Consider the following 23,160-nt stretch of genomic DNA (forward strand, 5'->3'; position numbering starts at 1 on the left):
TGTTCGACTTAATGTATTTGACGAGCTCACCAAGCAGCCACATAATTATATCGAACCAAAATGTTTTTTTTAACAGGATGCTATCTTATGACGTAACAGTGGAAAAACAGAGGGTGGGGGCGTAGAAGAGTCTTAGCTGCAGCCGGACTGTATTAAGAGGTTCTTACGATGCCGAAAACAATGCGTGAAGTCGTCGGATGATTTGAATCTCGACTCATGCGACGGTAAGAATCGACTTTCATGTCACATCAATCATGTGACGGATCTAATGGGAATTTGGGGACTTCCGGGTGTTTCCGTGAAAGTAGCACAGCAAAAGGCCGTGCAGTTTTACCCCTCCTCTCGCGAGATTTGGGGGATTCCTCAAAAGACACCGCATAAATATTCAGGATTTTTCTTTCTGAAATGGGATAAAATGATTTTTTGAGAAAAGCAAATTTGAAACTTCAGGTGCAATTCTATTCAGTTTTAATGTTAAGTATGGGCGTCCCTATGTTGCTGTGGCAATGTCATTTTCGATTGAGCGATTTATATCAGAGCTGCAGTGTTCACCACACCATTGCATTTACATAAATTACACAATGTTTAACATTGTACGTTTTTAATTTTCCACTCATGCTGTAATACAAAGTCAAGGAGGAACTGTACATGTATTTACAATCGTTACTTTAAACAAGGTGAGTGCAGCCCCTGACGATAAAAACAAAAACAAAATACAGTAATCAGATCTTCATAACCAGTATCTTCAGTCTTTGCATCAAAATAACTGAACAGATCCCAAATTTTGGTTTCGACAATAAAATCAGATTTTTTTGGAGCTGCCTCATACTGCATATCATTATTTCTTGAACCAAACAGTATTTTTTCAAGTTTCTCAAAAGTGCTGTACTTACACATAAGTGTACCACATCCTATATTGCCCTTCATGTATGTGCATGAAACGGTACCAATTTGACTATTTACAGAAGTCCACATTGGATACAAGCATTTTCAATGTGGGGTCACAGGTGAGATATTACTTATGACAAAGATAACGGAACATGTCATCTTATTCATTATATGTGTAGATGCTGCATCTTACCTACAAGACAACGTAACCCAATAGAGATATAAATTGATTGTGTCCCTTTGATTCAAACTATGAATTATATGTGTCCCTTTGATTAGACAAGCATGGCCATGAATGCACTGGTGAGGGAAAAGGGGACCTCAACAGTCATGAGATGCTCGTTATTTACAGCAGGACCGATGTTCTCAGTTACTCCTCGCCTTGCCTCCACTTTTGGGATTCCTCTTGGCGGGCATCGGGGTGAATCTGGTTCCTCATGCCACCCAAGACGTTGGAGGTAGCTTCTGTGGCCATAATGAGGGGCTTGACCACCACGGGCGGCAACTGACGGAGAACCCCACCCACTGCTCCAGTCATGCCCCGTTGTTCGTGTTCCCGGGTGGCCGTGTCATAGATGGTCAGTGCTGTGTCTGTGATTCCCTGAAGGGATTAACGACAATTTGCCGTGAGGAAAGGGCAGCGTTGCATGAATATTCAAACCTTCCTAAGTTACCTCTTTCACCACTGTATAGGCTTTGGCTACGCCTTCTCTCAGGTCAACGGGCTGATGAGCAAGTCCATAGTGAGAGAACCGTTTTACCCTCTTTGTGTCGCGATCATTCACAACTGGAGACACCATGTCATAGGCTGTCTCCGCTGCTGCCTAACAAAATGGAGAACACATGCATTTATTCACCTAAACAAAGTTTTTACCTGGATTTATAATGCGTGTGACAGTGCAGTTTGGATTTGCATCGAAGCAGTTTCAGTAAAACATGAATAGAATGAGATATTTTCAGATTGGAATCAGCCCTTTTCCAAATGTGCATCAACATTGTTGTATTTCAGGGAACTTCAACACGAAAATAAAAACAACATTGTATTCAGAGATTAGTTTGGGATATGTTACACAGAATTGAAAAAAAAGATCTCTTTGTGAATAGACCGCAGACATGTGCGGCATTGCTACACTTCCATATTTTAGTTGCAAAGTGTTCACACCCGTCTCGTCATGTATGCGCATCTCCCCGTGTGAATGCTCATGTTTTTAGTCATTACTGATAGAGAATAGACAAAATAGAAGTTATCGTATTGAAAAGTTTCATGCTGTTGTCGGCTCAGTTGGCCAAACACAAGGCCCACAATGGAAGCACAGAAATGCTGGGGTCAATCTGAGGTGAACAGAAGCAGCCTGTTAAACTATCATCCTCAGGTTGGAGATGTGGCCTTGGGCGGAATTTAGGACTTGATAAAGTCCTTCACAGGAAGAGCTCATTATCCCGTGTTTCAAATCTATCAGTTCATGGAAAGACAACTCATTAAAATGTCAATTTTCTGTTGGTTTATGGATATTGGAGATGTAATGTGGGATGTCCAGGAGTGTGGTATTCAAAAATCAAGAGGATTGTGTTTTACTAATGTATCACTTAAATGTGCATATACTCTCAATGAATAGCTTGGCAGAGGGCTACAGAGGTTGGGCGTCGGTCATGAATGGCTGCGTCCCCTGCCAGCAGTAAAAGACAATCTTCCTGTGTTCAAGCCTTCGTTCACAGTGTCCAAGCTCACATCTCTGACATCCACATTCAAATGTACATGTAATTAATTGGACAGTCAAAATTTGGACCTGAAATGTACATCCGATCTTTGTCAACAGAAAACAGCATATTACCTGGATGGTCCGCACCATCCTGTTGGTAAGCTCGAGGGCGGCCATAGCTGTGGATGTTCCGAAGGAGGCGGTGCCACGCTGAAAGCCACGCACAATACGACCATCTTTTCTGTATTGCTCAATTGGGAGCCACACCAAATCCCGGAATCCCTGAACTGAACAGAACATTGCATTTATGCAATTACTTCGCGTAGTTCATATCCAGCAGGGAGGAAGTAGGTGGGAAATGTACTACCAAGGTATAAATTACTTTAAGTGGTTCAATGTTTTGACAGCTTTCATTAATTCCAACAACAAGGGGAATGGGAGGATATGAATTCAATTGAAGGCGATATTTACCCAGCTGGACCAGTGAGTGAATGGGCCCCACGCCACCCAGCAGGCCCGGGAGCTGGTTTTTCTTAATGTCGTTAAGCCACTCATGAATTGCATAGGAAACGAGTTTATCCACACCTAATAAACTGCAAATAAAAGACACATTTAAAAGAGCATTACACTATTCAGGTATCAAGCTATGGCTTTTTATTTTGGGAAACAAAGATAAATAAGTCTGCTTTCCTGGAAAATAATAGACATGAAGGCATTATTTTCGCTTCGAATGGTTGATTTGACCATTTTAATATGAAATAGGGTCTCTGAATGATTATTGCTTCATTTGATAATCGAATGATTGGTTAGTCGTTGTACCTCATTCTTTTATTTTTGCAGGAAAAAAAACATACCCTTGTCTGTAGCACAGCTGTCTCAGTTTGAGCTCTGAACAGTTCAGCTGCGTCAAGCCAATGATGATCCCTGAAAATGTTCCCTGCGAGAAAACAGTGATAACTCATTCACTGCCAGACATGTGCAAAAATGTGGCCACTGCATTGCCAGGATTTTTGTCATCGTCACTCGAATTCCAGGACCCACTGAATATTGAGGTTTAGGACTACATAAACAGTCAATGTAGCGTAAGAAACCTTAGACTCTCTTCTTTCATCAGAAAAAAAAGAGTTATTTCCTAAATTATATGGGTCTGGAGTTATATGAGCTTGGAATGGGGGCGGCTGTTCAAAATACAATGCAATACATACGTATTGGTTTATATAGTGCTTTAACAATATAGCTGAAGCTAGAACAAAGCGCTAACATGAAAAAAGGGAAATGCTGCCCTCTTGTGGAAGGGAAAAATATTGCCAGACGTCTGACCAGTGCTTTATCGGCACCCCAGCAAGAATAAACAAAACCTAAACAAATTCGGGTATGGCGCTCTACGTCATATTTTAAATTCCCAAATACAGTCAAACCTCAGTTTTCAAACGTCTCGGTTCTCATCCCATTCGGTTTTCAACCGAAAATGTCATATTTTGTATGCCCCGGTGTACAACTGAAATTCGGTTCTCAACCAAACTGAGTGCACCTGAATGCATCACTCGACTACCCTCCGCATCCTTATACGTCACGTCTTCCTCATTGTGACCGACGCATTAATATTGTTGTTTTATTTTTGCGAGAATGCAGACATATTTGGTTAAGATCTCCTGAATAGTATGATTTTAAAGCAAGCAGAGGATGGTTTGAAAAGTTAGTGTGCCCTGTGATTGGTGAGCAACAAGTTCAGGATGTCCCCCGCTTACTGCCTAAAGACAGCTGGGATAGGTGCCTACACGCCTCGTGGCAGACAGAGAGAGATATTTTTATGTGCAGATGTTAATGTTGATTTTAAAAATTGGTGAACATAAAACATTACAGTTTGTTTTAATAGAATTTTACACATGACCTGCTCTATTATTAAGTTTTTATCCGGTTTATGCTGTGAAATAGTTAAAAAGTTGTTTTCTAGACTTTGAACGGAATAAGATTTTTTACATTGATTCTAATGGTAAGTGCTGTTTCGGTTTTTGAACAAATCAGTTTTAGAACAGGTTTCTGAAATGGATTGTGGTCGAAAACCGAGGTATGACTGTACATTCGTGAATGGCAGTGAATGAGTTAAGAGTCAGCACCTGCTCCAATGAGACATGTTTTCCATGATAATCCAGACGAATGGGAACTTCACAGGTGAATCTGAACTCCCTGTGGCACAAAAACACACACATAAATCGGGAGGATCTTGAAAGACTTAAAAAATAATAATAATTTATCTATCACCAACCTAAAGAATATCGGCTGGTCGGAGAACAAAGCAGTGGATGTGTCACCCTCGCCAGCCTCCTCCCGGCCACACATGGAGAAACCGTTTTGGGTTAAATGTCTCTGTGCAGGCACAGAGATGATTGGTGCCTGGTTAGAGGCAGCATGCTTGGAGAAGCTGCATGAGATCTCTGGAGTGGAGGCTTTCTTCACGGACATGCTCACTGCAGCAGGGGGAAAAAAGCTTGAAGTCAGGCAAAGTTTGAAACAGATTAGCGCAAGTAATCCGGGAGAGTCCATTGATGATGAAGATGACTCATTTACCATCTTGACTAGGTGGGGAGAAAAACTCCACTTCTGTGGAAAGACTTGTAAAGAAGTCTTTCAGGAAGAAGAGCGCATCCTTCAAAAAAAAAAAAAACTCTTGTTTGACATGTTGACTATTTTGCTTTTTAAAAAAAAATCATTTTATCACACAAACATGCTTTACCTGATCTATATTGAGGCGGAGAGGCATTAGGGCAACACGTAAGCAACACTCTTGTGGAGCCTGGCCGGACTCAGGACACATGTGGAGCGCCTTAACTGTCAACTAAGCACCAGAAAGCAAAAAAAGTTACCAGACACCACGCTGAGATTATAGTAGGTGAATAAAGACGCTCCCCTCCTTACAAACATTCGAGTTACAAACAATGGTACATACAAACATTTTTGTAGTAACATATGTAGTATTCTCTCAAGTTGTACATGCAAATCTCTTTATAGGGCATATATTTTATACAAACCAATACAAGTTACTTATACATGCCTTAAACATACTTATATAAACTGTAAACATACTTATATAAGCCTTAAACACAAACTCCATACAAAATATAGCACTGAAGCAACTTATGAACAAATTTACCTTACGAACGAATTCACCGTACGAACAACCGTTCAAACGTCCTCAACTTACGAACGAGATCCCTCTGTACTCGTGCGCCACTTTCACTCACCATGTTAGAATGAGCCTTGCGGGGCATTTCTTTGCTGGAGTACAAGTAAAGAAACTTGTTCATCTGCGAGCTTGCCAGTCGGTCTCGGATCTCCAAGTCTTGTACAACAAACACCTGGCGAAATACCGGCTGTTCTGCTGGAGAGCATGCGACCTCCTGGTCCGGCGGGTAGACCTCATGTTGAAATCTCACCTGGGAAAAAGGATGCACATAAAGTGGCTAATGGCTTAAAAAATCAAACAAACTCCTCAGCCATAATGTTTGGTGCTAACAATAATCACATTATCTTATTTAGCTACAGGATGGAGAAAATTGGCAAAAAAAATTACTTTGCTAAGTTGAATCTCCATCAGGACATCGGGGTTTCTTCCTTTTCCACCTCCAGTACGTCCTGAAACTCTGGCCTGTCGAACCGGAGTTTGTGAGGGGGAACTGTGGGGAGTAGTACTAAAATGCAACGAAAAGGTAAAAATTGTTGCTTTATCTTTGATGTTTTAAAATATATACCATATTTTCTGGTGTATAAGGTGCACCCAAAAGCCTTGATTTTCTTCAAAAGATGACCCTACGTCTTATATGCAGGTGCGCCTTATATGCGAAGTAATATTGAGCGGCAAAAGGTCTGTCAATTACAGTACTGTCGGCAGCCACCGATTCCATTTCCCCCTGGACAAGAAGTCGTGCGTAACCCCAGCCTCTACTGTAGCGACTTATAATGTTGGAAAACATTTTTCATTCATTGGAGGTGTGCCTTATACATGGAACAAGTTTGAAAATATACCATTCATTGGGGGTGCGCCTTATACTTTGGTGCGTCTTAAACACATGAAAATACGGTATATATCTATACAAATTTGAAAATATTCTGAACTCACCCCCGGCTTTTGGCAGGAGAAGCTGTGAACATTGCATGGCCAAAATCTTTGCCACCATAAAGATGCCACACAATGGATATCTCCTTGACAAGGTAGCGCACCTCCGGAAGTGGAAAATTCAACGCTCCTCGGCTGGAATCACTTCCATCCAGAGGTTGACTGAAGTGATCATATTTGATTTGCACTGGCTCAGAGGTGAAAAATTTGATGACGGGCTCCTGATCGACATCCTGGAACATATTTTGCATCTGATGACAACCTTAAGAGCAATGGAAAGTTGTAGACGGCTGCGATATATTTTCAACGCTCAAAAGTTTCGACATAATGGGAGCTGCTTCGAACAATGAGATATGTACCTCAACTTTTTTGATTCCCTAACATTTTAATATTCAGTGTTTAAAAAAAGTATTCACTTGTGTAGCAAGAGCCAAATAAGATCTGTTTATATCCAAATTGAATTTTATAATGATGGCTTTCAATATTTGACACCATCTGCTGTTTGTTCATGCACCAAACCAGACTAAAATCAATTTTTCGAAAATACAATTTAAATTCAAGTCAAATAATGTATTCATATAGAAAATAAACATTTTTAAAAAATATTTTCTTTAGTTACTACACAATCAATCCTGTGCTATTTTGATATTCGACGGTATTACTGAGAAGACAGAGCAGACTGAGCACGATATTTCTTACTAGTGTCTACTTCCGAGTTGAGTGAATGCTGGCGCGTGTGGCTGCCGCTGCTCACCCGCAGAAATTTAACCACATTTCTTTGCTTTGAAGATTTCCAATGTACTGCAACAGCTCTGAAATAATTCCCATGATCCACTAAATTAGAATTATGAACAGCAGTTTTCTGAAACAAATTGCCACTACCCTCTGTTGTTTCATAAAAAAAACGAAAATATGTTTTTTTCTGCTTGTTTTTAATGTCCTAGAGTTTTACTCCTGTTCTCTCGCTCTATATTGCAACCATCCACCATATTCGATGTAAAACAAAATGCGTAAATGTCGCAAGGGTGCGGAACAGATGCATCCCTGCGTTAGGGTAATCACAAAAAAGGGCAAGCCTGCAACAAATTAAATTAACACCCAAAAAAATATTGAAATATTTTTTTTAAGTATTTCAATAAATGAGCTGAATAAGGGGAAAAAAATCAATATATGTATGTGTATCAATGCATGTTGATATAAGAAAATGAAAGCACACAACTAGTAATCATAATGTAGTCAACAATTAAAAGGACATATTGAGATCTCAAGTCCATACAAAAAAAAAAAAGAATGACGATTGTGACCTTTGTTCTGCATTCACAAAAGCGAAAACAGAAGTCAATCAAACGTCCATTCTTCTATTGTCCAAATTCGGGTCAAGAGTGACTTTGCCTTTAGTAAAGAGACATTATACACCCAAAACTGGTCACAAGTCAAATGCAGGAGTGACAAATAAGATACAACATATTCAAATGACATTTATTGCATCAGACTGTAAAGCAAACAACACACACTCACCTCTACTCTGGAACCAGGCGTCTCCAGAATACAAAAGTCGTCGGTTTCCTGTGCCAGGTTGGGAATAGGAGTGATGAGAGGAGAGTGCACCATGGGACAAGTGGGGCTGGCATCCTGGACAGAACTTCCACTCTCATCTGGGAACAGGAACAAGTCAGAGCGCGGGGGCTCATGATCACGATTCCTCACCTCTTCAACACCTGTGAATTTGATCAAACATTAATCACGTGGCATAAAAATCATGCAGAGGCAGAATCATTCTGAAAACGTTACCATTCTGTTGTTGCCTGGGAGCATGCTGTCCATCAATTTCTTCCATCGCTTCGCTCATCAGATTCTGCAAAATTTGCTGCTCGGTCTCGGCTAGCAGCGGCGTCTGGGGGACGGGTCGGCCGGGAAAATCTGCCTGTTGGGACATAAATTCAGGTTAAGCTCCAAGATACAGTGATACCTTGGCTTACGAACTTAATTGGTTCCCAGACAGAGTGTGAAAGGTGAAAAGTGTGTATCTCAAAAATTAATTTCCCATAGGAAACCATTAAAATGAGAATAATCCGTTCCCAGGTCCCCATAAAACATAATTTTCTACTTTCTAATTTTCTAAGCCTTAAAACTACACAAAATATACCTTATTTTATGTATAATAAATGTGCTATGGTATTATAATTAAAGAAATAAACTGTACAGTATAATAAAGTCGTTTTATTTACCTTTGTGATGGTCATTGATGGCTTGATGGAATGGAGTGGCCGGTTTCCTCAGCATTAAACACTTGATGAGGAACGTAACCTTCTTCTTTCACCATCTTGAGGAATGATCCCTTGTAAGTGCTTTGTGAGAATTGTATCTAGTTCCTCACGGGAGCTCCATGTGTATCCCGAAAAAGGTTTGTATGCCAAGGTAAAATTTTCATAAATTTAACATTCGTAAACCGAAATGTTCATTAGCCAAGGGGTTCGTAAACCGAGGTATCACTGTAGTTATATAATTTGGTCATGTACGGCTGAGTTCGAAACAGTCCTCACACACTGTACTTCACCTGATCCCTCACTATTGGATTGGATTTACCTTTATTCATCTCGCAGTGGAGACATTTACATTTCACGGCAGCAAAGTTATGAAAGGAGAAATAAAATACATGCTGGTAGAAAGGCAGCCACTCTCGCGGCGCCATTGTGAAGTCAAGAGAATAATAAAAACAAAAATAACAAATACTTTTGTCTTGTTTGGGCAGCAATCAGATTTCAAATGTAAGGAGAAAATGTAAAAAGTGGTTCAGTAAAATACATGCTGAAGGATCACTCACTAAAAAATGTATGCAAGTAAAGTAACAACGAATTTAAACTTTCCACCTGTCACTGCTAACCTTATTTTTTTGTGTCGAGCTGGTTTGCTTGGCCTCTGGCTCTGCGGGAGAAAGCAAATCCCCATAGCTGGCAATGTACTGGATTAGGTTCATGAGGGCAGCACATGAGTCGGCGCATGTTCTGATGTGGATGACGTCGCTGGAGCATCGAAGTTCAAATCTCGGCTCAGTCTAAAACCAACAACGCAACAAAAAACAGGGATGCATCTGGGAAATTAAAAGAGGTCCAGTTGGCCGCCTTATGTCTGAAAAGGGGGCCAAATTCTAAAATTGATGGGGCCCGATTTAACTAGATTGCGGAAGTATACAAAACTGGTTGAAATAAACCAAAATAGATTTATTGGAGCATCATATTTCTAAATTGCAAATGAAAAAAACATTGAGTAAACTCTATTTTCCTGACATATCAACAAACAAATTTAATTCAAGTCAAAGAATGTATTCATATATAAAATCAACAAACATTTTCAATTTTATTTAGTTACTACAAAATCAATACTGTGCTATTTAGATTTTGTACGGTATTACAGAGAAGACAAAGAGAACAGATTTAGCACAATATTTCTCACTCGTGTGTACTTAAATACATTTCTTTGCTTTGATACATTCCAATGTGCTGCTATACTGTAGCTCTGAAATCAATCCCATTAGCCACTAAATTCGAATCATTAACAGCAGTTGGCTGCAACGAATTGTCACTACCCGCCGCAGACTTATTCGTTTGTTTCTTAAAAAACGAGAATATGTTTGTTTGCTGCCCATTTTTAATGTCTTTTAAAGTTTTACTCATGTTCTAACACTCCATATTGCAACCATCCGCCATGTTCGATGTGAATAATGCAATGCACAATGGGTAAATTAATATTTGATTAGCCCTTTCGGCAGTTTCCCGCACATCACTGAAAAACCCGATATCCTCTACCACGAATTTGGAACGCACTGAAACAAATGCAAGGTGATTTTGGCTAGATATCGATAAGGCAAGACGGCAGCCGACGAAAGTTAAAACCTTTGAAGGAAAACGAATAGTTTTCAATTGCTGTTTAACTACATTTGTTTCTTTAGCTATTGTAACAGATTGTTGTGGCACAGATCATGTAGCAATATGCACTAATCGTAATAGACTTGCAACGGTGCTGGCGCAGTGGAGTTACAATGTTACCGCCAGTGGCTGTCAAAATTCGTGAATGGCGCAAGGGCTCGGCCCAGATGAATGTGTGAAAATGCCAGATCCTTTAAGTCTAGTGGGAACGTCCCTCCTACCAGTTTCTCATTCACGTCAGGTTTGACAGCTGTGATCCGCAGTTCCAGAGTTCCCATGTCGAGCACTTGGACATAGTCTGGGACCAAGACAATAGGGCAAGCACTGGTTAAAAACATCTAAAACATTCGCTTTATCGAGCGTCGACTTACCACGTGCTAAATTCACAGAGACTCCATTACATTTGTCTGAGAGGAACAGAGCAGCTTCATCCAGAATGATCCTGGAACAGAGTTACTGGTTTTACTCCTCTGAAAAGAAGAGAAACTTGGATTTCCATCAAAGTCATGTCATACCTGAGTGTTGACGAAGAGTGGTCGAGGGACACGTTGCTCGAGATGCTAAATGTTTCTACCACAAGCAGCGACCGCAGAGGTAAATACAAAGGTCTGTTCGAACATTTACAAAGAGCCACATTTGAATACAGAGTAAGAGAGAAACTATTTATCTTTCATTTTGCGAGTAAGGTCTCCTTTACCTGTAGTCAAGAGAGCAGTTCCATAAATGTAGATGTAGAGTGCTGACAGATGTGGGAGGAGTGTAACCCAGCACAGGCTCATCGGAGACATTCAAAAAGTCAACAATCTGGAACAAGTAGATTTAGTTTTTGCTAGTTTTTGCTTTGCTAATAATTCAATGTCATCTCAATGTGGGAGCAGAGACGCTACCTCATCATACCACCCCAGGTTGGGAGGAACCACTCTGTGCTGGACTGTGGCTCCTCTCACTCCCACAGCGACCAAGAATTCCTGTGGGCAAAAATTAAACCAAGAAATGAGTCCAAGGAGTCCAAGATGGCGCCTGAGTAGGCAGCCGTCAGCATGTGCTCTCATGAGCCTTGCTTTTTTTTGCTGTTTTTGTTTTCATTTGTCACTGTGTTGTTGTGCGTCGTGTGGAACAGATACGGATTGTTTTCCAGCATTTTTTGGCCACAACATTCATTAAGGAGTAAACTGTGCTGAGCGGTTGACAGCACTGTTTTTGATTGGGAGGAATGTCAGTGCCATTTGACTGTCATCGTTGGACAGCTCTGGGGCGATTGTGCTTTTTTCACACCTGTAAAGGGCAGCATTTTCACAGCCCACTTTTTTCAAAGGAAAGGTTGGTGCTATTGGACCGTCTGCGGCTGGATGGATGCATGACTTGAGGAGCCCGGGATAGAAGAAAGGACCGTCAGCGCAGAGCGCCGATGCGTAATTGGAACGGATCGCAGCTTGGAATTGAAGCGGATTTATGTGGGACAGGAGATGTGAGACAATTTCTTTTTGTCAATGGATGCTACACCTTTGTGTTTGCTTTCAACATTTAGCTTATAATAGACATGGACATTTAACCATGACGTTCCTGATCCACTGGTGAAAAGGACACTTTGACCCTCTCCTCTTTCATCTCGAACTGCTTCATATAACAAAGAGGGTGCACAAAGTGCTTAAGATTGAATGACTGTCTGTGTCTTTGTGTTTTCATATTATTTATTTATTTATTGTTCTTTTGACTTCAAGATGGAGCCGCGTTTTTCGACTTCTTCCTTTCCTTTTCTCTTTCTTCCATAAATTAGCTGCTGTGAAATTTACATTTCTCCACTGTGAGACTAATAAGGCCGATCCAATCGAAATCTCAACTGAGTAAAAATGGCTGAAATAAATCCAATATATTGAAAAACTTCGACCTTGACGCTGCGCTCTGAATTCTGCGATGAGATCTTGACGGCGACAGACACCATGCTGCGGGCCTCCAAGCCAATTGACTCCGAGGGCGTAGAGGATCTCTCGGGGGATGACTCCAATTGGTAGATGGTTGGTTCCAGCCAATGTGGATGTGACATGAATGGCAGCTTCATGTCAGACGACGGGCCTCCATCTACAACTCCTGTGGACATCAACCAAAATGGAAATCACTTCATATAACGACCTGTAGGTGAAATACTAAACAGAGCAGATGGATGGATACCTTGGTGATACATTGAACTATTGGTTGTGTGGAAGCAGACATAGTGTTGATCCTTAAAGCCTTCGTGTTGTGTCACACTGAATAGCACCGCATTTTTCACTTCCAGCCAGAATTCACCGTGTTTGTTTTTTACCAGTGTTTTATCCTCCTTCTAGGGAAAAGAAAAGGAAAAAAGTATAGCAAAACTGTGATGAACTGAATTTTTAAGGAAGAAGAAGAAGAATGTACCTTAGCGTTAGTTTGAAGAGCAACCAAGCCATGGTTGATGTTGATAATTACAGAGAACAGGCTCTGCGAGCTCTTATTCTGAACTTTGGTCTTTTTCTTTTTGTGTGACCTGAATCCTTGGTCAGTAAAAGGAGGGTAGTAGTGCATGAACTCCTCTTCTGAACCACTAGAATCCTCTACAAGCATATGACAATGTGTCAAAATGTCTACATGCGTTTGACATTGAAATGGGTGAGTCTGCACACAGTTTTCAGGAGCAAGGTTTTGCCATCTTACCATCAGGACCAGTCGAGTGAAATTGGGTGAAGCTATCATGTGTGTAAGTGTTGATCAACTGACTGGCAACAGATAGACCAACGCCATAAGGCATGCTGTCCACTGTTTCCACAGGTGAAGGAGCATTGGGCTCCCACAGCAGGAGGTTATTGTTGATTCTGGAACACAAATGCTTTGTAATTCAATCTGGTTGAAACACCATTTAAATCAATCTTGATTGTTGACCTTCCTGAGTCATTATTTTTCGTCTTAGTTCATCCGGTTATTGTGCGCCGAATAAAGAGACAAGTTCTCACGCTGACCCTATTGTGGACAAGTGTCAAAGTCAAGGCCCGTGGGCCAAATCTGGCCCGCCACATCATTTTATTCAGCCCGCGAAGGTAAATCAAACTTGTGAAATTCAATGCTCATCTATTGAGCTCGCAAGTTAGTGATCAAACTCGCTAGTTATCTTTCTATTTAGCTAGCTGGCTAATCCCTGACATCACAGGTGTCAAAGTCAAGGCCCCAGGGGCCAAAACTGGCATGCCAAATAATTTTATTCAGCCCCAAAAAAGCTAATCAAGCACGTCAAGGGCCATGATGCTTACTAATGTCCGAACAAACATTTCAAATTGTCGTATGTAAACCACAATAACCCCGTAACTTCAATGTGGCCCACGGCAAAAAATGAGTTTGACACCCCTGCTATTATGCATTAAAATATTACATTTGTTTTTGAAACCCTTTGAATTTTCACTGTAGCAGTGCAATGATTGCGGTCATGTCATTAGTTCGTTTTCTCGGGATTGCTACGAGAATGTGATATAGAGGACGGTCATAGTTCTCAATTATGTGGTCAACCCGCAAAAAAAATAAATACATAAAAAAAAGACATTTGGTATCTCTTATTATTCAGATTGAATTTTTGAATGACTTACCTGTTGTGTAGTTTTTCATAAAATGCTTTGCTGGGGAAAGCTAACTGCACATTAGGGAAACACAGCTCAAGAACAAAACGAGAATTGTTCATGGTTTTTTCTTGGAACTCGGTCATCTCAGCAACATCACCGGGTATGACCATCTGGAAAATGTAAATAATAATGATTATAATAATAATTGTTTTGAAAGTGGGACTAAAGTTGTTTAGATATAGCTGCAGACCATTTTTTTTTGGGATGAATTTGTCACTTACCTCTTCATTCTCATACATAACCCGCCGGGAAGAAAAGGGCGATGGCTCCGGTTTCCCAAAGTCACAAACATCCTTGAGTGAATGGGCAGCGCCTTCCTCTTCTTCCTCCTCAAGGAAATTGTCTTCAGCCCCATCTTCATCCTCGGCCGTCACACGTTCGAGGATTGAGTGCACCGCAGTGGGGTTCATTTTCAACACAATACTGTTTATTGGGCGACATTGCGTCGTCAATGGGCAAAGATGCAAAACTGTCGAGAATGATAGTTTAAGCAATGCATACCGTGGCCAATCAAACTTGACACTTTCAGATGTTGTCATGTCTCCGTCCATGGTGTGGGACACCCTTATGAACCTTGCAGCTGGTTGATCCAGCTCTTCTTGGAACCTGCCTATGGATGGCAAATGAAGGAGAAAACAGTTTTCAGGGACTCTCTGGGTAATAGGCCACTTTCTTGGCTTTTGACCTCATCATACCAATAAGCTCTCTGAAGGTGAGCTCCATCTTGGTTTGATCTGGTGTGCTCCCACCCCGAAATTCTGTTTTAAATTCCAGGTCTTCCAACTCCAGGGACAGTACTTCTTTCTGCAAGGACTGTTTAAACCAAGGACCTCTCTCCTGATCGGAACGCAGATCGGGAATGGGAAACCGGATTGCAAGCCCCAGTATTGGAGCAGTGACGGTCACGGACACGTGACAGTTGGAAGGGGTGTGGCTGTCATCGAGAAAAACCTCTGCAAATGCCTTGTGCTGCAAAAATGCACAGAAATATCGACTTTACTGCAAGAAATCGTAAAACAAAGGTCGTTATTAATCAAGTATAAACAAAAACCAGTGGGAGCGATTGTGGGCGAAATGAGTGTTACCACTGATATTATCTATTGACATTTAATACAGAGCGTAAATGAAAATTCAACCTGTACAGTTGCATAGAACTGCTTTTGTTCACCTCATGCGATATTAGAATAGGGCCGTAATATTCAAAATGAAACTGACTGGAGATGTTTATTCTCACCAAGCTAACGTGCTTATTGTAGGACGTGTACATGTGTGAGGTCATCATCTCCGTGGTGGCCAGCTTCTGAGGCTGAAGAACAGAATTGAGACGGTCCACAATACTGATGTCTAGCTCGGATCGCACGGGGCCCAGGTCGACCTGCATATCAGCTTTTCTGGGGATGGTGCTGAGTCGCACCTGGCCACACTGCAGATGTAAAGCACAGGATAAGCTACCAGTCAGACAAGAGATGCAGTGACAACCATTTTATTAAGTTTGCATTTACCTGGGGTCCTCTGCGCTCAGCCTGTTTGTAAAGCAGGTGAAAGCAGGTACTAAGTGGTTCGTTGCCACTGGTTGCAGTGCTAAACGTCAGGAGCTAAGTTGTAACAGCGAAACACATATACAGTGAATCTGCCTCCCCCAAAAATATATAAAAATGCATGCATGCATGCATGCATGCAGAGCATCTGCTAAAATCAACATTGCATCACTGACCTCAGTGTACTTGACGTCTCCCTGAGATCCATTGACAATGCTCTCTGAAGGGAATAGACACTCCAACAACTCCATTTGCTCAAGGGAGACATCTGTGCTAAAAGTCCGGAGGCTGGATCCCTCACAGTGCTCGTAGATGATATTGAGACCCTTGCCCACAAACCTGCAAATGTAGCAACATCACCCTGAATTTTTCTTTTTCTATCATGTTGATATTGGCTTTTTAATTGATTTAAATCAGTATTGCTGTATGGCAATATAGAAGAAGGAAGGTCAAATACCGTATTTTCCGGTCTACAGACGCTCCCCTACTTACAAACATTTGGGTTACAAACAATGGTACATACAAATGTTTTTGTAGTAACATCATATGTAGTATTCTCTCCAGTTAGACATGTACATATCTTTAGAGCATAAATTGTATTAAATGTTTATTTTTCAGTACAAACCAATACGCGTTACTTATACAGGCCTTGAACATACTATGTATAAACCTTTAACATACTTAAGTAAGACTGAAAGAAACATATATTCCAGACAAAATATAGCACTGAAGCAACTTATGAACAAATTCCCCTTAAAAACGACCATTCAGAAAGTATCTCGTTCCTAATTTGGGGAGCGTCTGGCGCAACGGAGTATAAGCCGCACCCCCATTGAATAGTGTGTTGTCAAACTTTTTCCATATATAAGGCACACCGGACTAGAAGGCGCACCTTCAATGAATGAAAAAAAGTTTTCCATTATAATATATACCCTTAAGTATAGGTCTCAAGGTCTTAAGTGACCTTGAGAGTTTTGAAAGGCGCTTAGAAATGAAAAGTTATTATTATTATATAAATATAGAAACGTTTTCCAAATATAAGGCACGCCACATGATTAGGCTGGGGTTAGGCACCACTTCTTCTACAGGGGTAAATGGAGTCAGCGGCTGCTGACAGGAGTTGCAAGAACTGTTCACATTTGATGCGCAGGGTCATCTTTTGAAAAAAAAAATCAAGGTGCACCTTATACAGTACTTGTTTGAGAAATACAATGTACTTCCTTAACACGCATTCTGAGGACTTTAGCATCCGAGACATACCACGATAAAAATAAGCATTCAAAATAACAAAAATAATGTTTAAAAGTGCACACCTGAGATGATCTTGGGGACAGGAGTGATTAAAGACTGATCGAGACTGAAGGAAGGCAGCTGGCTTGAGATGGCTCGGGCCCACCACGCTGAAGAAGTGTGCAGCCAGAGGCCCAAGCGGACTTGGGGAAGCATCAAGTGGTGGAAGCGGGTCAATGTGGAGGACTGAGATAGCCAAACTGTCCAGTGTCAGACTCAACACCAGCTCTGGCCTTGATTCATCGCTGTGCGTTTTGGACGAATGTGCTGAAAGCAAACAAAGGAGACAGTTTCCATTGTAGACGAGAGCCAATGCGGGAGAGAAACAACAGCATCCTTGGCTTGAATGAAAGCAAGTACATTTGTAGTTGGCCCCTCCAAAAACACACACTTACAAGTTTGTCGTAATAATGTTTGAGGAAGTTGTGAGTCCCGTGACTTTCCAATGGTGTCGTTCTCTCTTTGTCGTGGTACATCCATATAATCCTCCCACACAGCCTGACACCACAAAAACACATTGACTCAAATTCAAAAGGCAGAATGAAGAATACATTCAGATCAGGATCTCATTGGGTTATCCACACTCGACTTACAGTCGTGTTTCCCGATGGCGATTCTCTCGGAGAGGCTGAGTAGTTGCTATTGAGTGATAAATCCAAATCCACTGTTGGTGGTTCGCCCAGAGGAGGGAGGGACGATAAGCTGTGGGACATGTCCATGTCAGCCATGGAGAAGAAGACATCATCTACTCCATCCGTAGCTTTGTTTGCAGAGAGGGAAAAAAATGACATTAGGATAACTGACATTTGACATCTAATGTTAAGCAGATTCCTTACTTACAGACAGTGTATTGTAGGTGTTCAAATACCTGACATGTTTCGGCGACTACTTCCGCCTTCATCCGACGAAGTCCGACATGTCAGGTATTTGAACACCTACAATACACTGTCTGTAAGTAAGGAATCTGCTTAACATTAGTTATCAAGTAGACAGGATGAATTTAGTACGACATTTGACATCAATTTGAATGAACTATATAGACGCTTCCCACCTTCCGAACGAGATATGTTCCGACCGGTCGTTTGTAAGGTGAATTTGTTCGTAACTTGCTCCAGTGTTATATTTTGTATGGATCCTATGTTTAAAGGACAACCGACGACTTCAGACAAATTGTGTCCATTATTTGTAAAATCACTTCAAATGACTTCTACTACGTGTATTTTACAAATAGCTATATTTTACGTTTTAAGACTTGCGCCGAATATGCAGGAAGTCTTGTTTTTGAGTTGGTGACGATACCTACCGTGACGTCACAGTAGGTATCGTCACTGACTGAGAAAGCGACACACAATGCATTTGGAGGTACTTTGTTTGATCCTAAAACTTCATGTTGATCCGTGTTGATGGCGAAATTAGAAGGAAAACACATAAATAACGCGATGGTGAACCGTTGTGTGTTGCACAAAGACTACGATTTGATACTAGCTGACACAAATTCCCGGCAGACAAATCAGCCCATTTCCAACAGAGCTTGGGCGCCATGTTGTGCATTTTCTGAGACGCATCATTGCAGTCCAGATGGCTCAAAATGACACGGAAGGACTTCTTTAATCGATTGCAAACATTTATGCTTTCCTCTTAAGAACTATTTGAATCATATTCATAACTGGATGAGTAACAAGAAAGCAACTTCTCTGAATCTGAAGCCATTGTTTTGATTCTAGAGCAAGGCAAGGTGTCTTGACGTGACATCACGAACAAGTCATTTTTATTGGTGTTTTTCATTTTAGATGCTATAAAACGTTTTTCTGATGTCAGTTAGGAAACAAAAAAATGGTGTCGTTGTCCTTTAAGTCAAACATTGAACGGGGAAGTGTAAAACACAAACGCTCTAACAGTCGTAAAATAAATTCACACCTACTGTGGTATGACAACATATATTCTTGGGTCTTCAGTAAGGCATTACTGAAGCTGCTGACACGTAATTACTGAATTAGGTGCCAGCAGCTATTACTTTTTGTTATGCATTGCGTCCTCCTGGAGCGTCAACTGGGAAGAGGGATTTCCTCCCCGCCCACATGCTCTACGCAGGCAATCATAAGCGAGCTTGGCGGTTCGGGGCCTGAACTCATTGGCAATACTTCAGCATGGCCGGGCGCTGATTGGTCAGCCTTGGTGTCCGTCGCGTAAGCATCCAGCCTTTGAAACCTCCTATGTGTCTGTGTGCGTACGTGTGCATGAACCACAGTACGCAGCCAATCTCATGCGAGCTCGGCCGGAAAAAGGCACCCAATACATAATCTAACTTCTCTGTCTGAACATTTTTCAACATACCGACAAAAATGTTTGTATGTACCGTTGTTCGTAACTCAAATGTTCGTAAGTGGAGAGCATATGTATATGACTGTTGCAAAATGTTTAGATAAATGTAGAGTTATGTTTTTGTCTCTGGAGTGGATTATTATAGTTAAAATGTTGTATTGGACATTAAGCGTTCCATTGTAGAGGTTAGTTTCAGTCATACCTCGACTTGAGATGGTTCGGGCCGTCTGGCTCTCAAAGAGTTCGGCCTCGACTCCTGCCATTGCAGTGTCTTTCTTCAGACAGCGGTTTAGTTCCATGTGAAGTCGATACTCATCCTCTTGCTGCATGGGTCGACTTTTTCTATCCTTGGCCCATTCCTGTGCACCTTTATCGCAAAGTAAAGAAATGTCCAGAGAGTTAAACACTTAAAAAAGCCTCCGTTACGACGACAAACAAGTACTCACGTTCAAAGGAAAATGCTCCAAACAAGTCTAGAAGTAGATGAACTTGGCGTGGCGAGAGCAAAACAAGTAGGGTGTCAATATGGCCGGCGACGTCGAGCTGAGAGGCAAAGAAAAGCGACAGTCCTTTTGTTTTAAATATCAATGCCAAAATCTTAATTTTAGTACATTCTTGTTTACAACACAGATTCTTTGAATCACCTTCGCTCCAGGCACGGCTAGGTTGTTTTTCAGCGTGAGTGACAGCTCAATTTTACCACAGAGACTTCCAATCTGGACGGGTTGAAAAGGTGCTGTTGAGGAAACTGTCGCTGTGAATTGCGGATGAGGCTCACAGATAATTTTGGGATTCCAACTGGGAGAGAGCTTCGGCTCTGTTACCTGTCAAACAAATACATTTAGAAGTACATGTGCATTTATTGACGAGCCGCAGGCACATGCAACGAGTTGATGCAGAATATGAAAATACAAACAGGCGGAGGTGGTGAAGATTTAAAACCAGCTTGAGACACATCAGTGAACTCGTCCCAAAATACAGTGATGCCTTCCATCTGTAGCTTTTTGTGTGCAAATGTGATTGGCTGATGGACATTCACACTTGAGCTCTCCTCCCCAGTTTCATCAGAATAAAATATCCTGGACAAAAAAAAACATAATATGTGAGACAATGTTAGATGAAAAATACATACACAAAAAGCTAACAAACATAAAACAAGTAATGAAACAGATGACCTTAGTCATAATTGCTACAGCCAAGGACTTCTTCAATCATGGATGCAGAACATTGTAGGAACTATATTTGGTAACTTAGTAAAATACATGGCACGTGGCTATACTATCAAAGCACATAATCCCTTTATTGCTTGCTGCTCATTGGAAATAAAATATATTACTAATTTCATCTTTTATATATAATTAACTTATTCACTGCCATTCACGAATTTAATCGGGAATTGAAAATATGACAGAGTGCCATTCCCGAATTGGTTGGGTTTTGTTTTTTTCATGCTTTGGTGTCTACAAAGTGCTGGCCACGGCCACAAGGGGCAGCATTTCCCTTTTTTCCATGTTAGTGCTTTGTTCCAGCTTCAGCTGTTGTTAAACCGCTATATAAAGCACACAAATGACTTTATTCTTATTTCGTTCTTCCTCTCTTCACATCTTTTTATTTATTGGACTATTCAGCTGTCTATCTACTGAGCTAACTAGCTAGCTATTTGATATCTACGGTATTGGCTATCTAGTTGCCCATTTATCTGGCTATCTATTAGCTATCTATTAGCTAGCTTTCTATCTATTTGAATTACTTCCGGGTTGTGTGAACTTACCTGTTGATTCGAACCTCAAGAGCAATTCCAGTTTTGGAATTTTCTGGAACGTGTTCAATCCTCAGAACTGTATCCAAAAATGTTACTTTCACTCGTCTTAGAACTAGAAGCGAGACAATTCAAACAGCAATTATTTGATGTATCTTTGCACTCGTTAAGTTCTAGAAGTGCTTCTCTGAGTTTCCTTAGCACATCATGTACCTGTTTCTATTGTCTCAGCAAACTTCTCCAGTCCTTCAAATGGTTGAAAGTTCTCCCCCATATCATCTGTGAGCTTTTGGCTCAGACACTCTTTGGCGAGTTGCATGCTGCTCGTCATGAAACTGGACCAGTACACGGGCTCAGTGCCGGATGCTAAAAAAAAAGTTGGCACATTAAACATTTCTGCCTTTCCAGCAGCTCCTGTATTTTGTTTTTCTACTTTCATTCCTTTCGTAACTTTGCTGCTGTGAAATGTAAATTTCTCCACTGCGAGACTAATAAAGGTAAATCCAATTTCAGACATAGCAATAATGTGTAACAATGTAATGCTTTTCTCAATTTTTGGCATTCTGAAAGTTGCTTACCAACTCTTGGTCTTGGTCTGAAGACCATCTCTAAACCTTTCACTTCTAGGGCACAGTTGTCATGCAACAAGGCTGCCCATGGAACGGTTAGAGAAATAGTCTGGATGAATCCTGCAATAATCTCAAAGGGAGCATCTGCCGTCTCAAGTAGCTCATTGAGTGACTAGAAGAAAAAATGTGTTCACTTTAATTCTAGTCAGTGCAGATCGTTTTCTGTGAAAATGAACTTACCCGTTTATCCAGAGGCACCTGTGCCAGTGATCCAGTGCCTTGGTAGAGATCTAAACTGAGTTGATCTAAACTCAATTTTTCCTGCAGAAAGTTCCCGAGGTACCGATGCAGGAGGTAACGGCATGCCCGCTTCTTAATGGACTCGGAAAATGGCCAGGGCATCGTGAGTCGATGCGTGTAGACTGTAAAGATAAAAGGAAGGTCTTTTTAAAGCTCTGTGGTTAAAATGAGTCGGTCTTAAAGACTGTTAAGGACGAGTTCGTTGTCCCATCCTGTCGAATGAAAGAAATCAAAAAACGTGATTTCTGACATCCTTTGGTGGAGGATATGATGGTATACAAAGATGTGTGAAGGCGGTGCACCATTGACTCCAGTTTCCTGCACAAAATAAACACAGGGAGCGTTTTGACACACAACGTGTATATCACATTCACAACGAGGCAATTTAAAAGAACTCTGGGGGCGTTACAGCCTCTTGCGCACCATGGCCGTTACAAATGTTTAGCTACCGTCGAGGGGGAAACGGACGTGCGAAATTTAGCAAGTTTTAGCATGTCGACATACATTGCTAGTCATTCGCTGCGTTTTTCAGAGCTGTCACGGCATGAGACAAAGGTTTGCTAACACGGCCGGCCGAGCTAACGACTCTAAGGTTATCTAGCTGGCTAGCAATATCAGTAGACGAAGTACAGTCAACGTTATCACGCCGGTTAGCAAGTTGCTATGGTTCAAGCACTACACACGCTCGTTAGTTGCCTGAAAAGCTTTAATCCGCCATCGGTCAATTTAGTGACCAAAAAATGTCAGAACAGTGTTACTAAGTTACGCATGTAAACAAAAGAGGCGTTCACACATGTTAAATGAATGTGCTGTGTTGAGGAATTTATAGTCTGTCAGTTAAATTACCTTCGAAATGTGTTGTTTACAAACACTCTCATGACTCCGCATCAAACAGAGCCTTCACACACACACACACACACACACACACACACACACACACACACACACACACACACATAAACACACGCACACACTTCTCCGTCCATCGGTGGTGGTAGGTTGAAGCAGCAGAAAACACTATGTTATAGGGCACGAGTAATTGGCCTATGTTACTGACAATCGAATATGTACACCAATTGAATGTTAAAAAAAATCACATCCCGCCCATCTTATTTTACAACCAATAGA

The 23,160-nt window shown here is 41.2% G+C and overlaps 1 protein-coding gene and 1 long non-coding RNA gene across 4 annotated transcripts; one reads left to right on the forward strand and one right to left on the reverse strand.

The window, feature by feature from the left end:
- Positions 1 to 584: 584 nt before the first annotated feature.
- Positions 585 to 23,013, reverse strand: atg2b (autophagy related 2B). 3 transcript variants are annotated; one of them, XM_089003986.1, is made up of 43 exons: positions 22,879 to 23,013; positions 21,973 to 22,350; positions 21,742 to 21,904; positions 21,377 to 21,529; positions 21,176 to 21,278; positions 20,321 to 20,483; positions 20,049 to 20,228; positions 19,851 to 19,947; positions 19,607 to 19,771; positions 17,676 to 17,842; positions 17,478 to 17,580; positions 17,106 to 17,349; positions 15,969 to 16,131; positions 15,757 to 15,849; positions 15,489 to 15,677; positions 14,950 to 15,223; positions 14,756 to 14,864; positions 14,476 to 14,677; positions 14,222 to 14,364; positions 13,302 to 13,459; positions 13,026 to 13,201; positions 12,798 to 12,948; positions 12,517 to 12,716; positions 11,516 to 11,596; positions 11,326 to 11,432; positions 11,144 to 11,236; positions 11,000 to 11,070; positions 10,850 to 10,926; positions 9,587 to 9,757; positions 8,494 to 8,626; positions 8,221 to 8,420; positions 6,706 to 6,935; positions 6,160 to 6,277; positions 5,831 to 6,022; positions 5,323 to 5,424; positions 5,157 to 5,235; positions 4,855 to 5,056; positions 4,706 to 4,775; positions 3,443 to 3,525; positions 3,060 to 3,181; positions 2,721 to 2,875; positions 1,563 to 1,712; positions 585 to 1,489 (listed from the first exon to the last, which is right to left on the reverse strand). In XM_089003986.1, exons 2-43 carry the CDS (start codon positions 22,132 to 22,134, stop codon positions 1,259 to 1,261), a joined length of 6,225 nt encoding a protein of 2,074 aa, XP_088860112.1. In that variant the 5' UTR covers positions 22,135 to 22,350; positions 22,879 to 23,013; the 3' UTR covers positions 585 to 1,258. The 3 variants fall into 3 exon arrangements, with proteins under 3 accessions (XP_088860112.1, XP_088860113.1, XP_088860114.1); XM_089003987.1 differs by having other exon boundaries at positions 21,973 to 22,244; positions 22,879 to 22,985; XM_089003988.1 differs by having other exon boundaries at positions 21,973 to 22,154; positions 22,879 to 22,896.
- On the forward strand, positions 2,849 to 6,853 carry LOC148893623 (uncharacterized). The gene is made up of 3 exons (XR_016115936.1): positions 2,849 to 2,959; positions 6,126 to 6,295; positions 6,722 to 6,853. It is a non-coding gene; the product is annotated as an uncharacterized LOC148893623 (long non-coding RNA).
- Positions 23,014 to 23,160: the final 147 nt, after the last annotated feature.

This window comes from Hippocampus bargibanti, linkage group LG09 (assembly GCF_051943395.1).
Source record: "Hippocampus bargibanti isolate YZ-2025 linkage group LG09, ASM5194339v1, whole genome shotgun sequence".
Lineage (NCBI taxonomy): Eukaryota > Metazoa > Chordata > Actinopteri > Syngnathiformes > Syngnathidae > Hippocampus > Hippocampus bargibanti.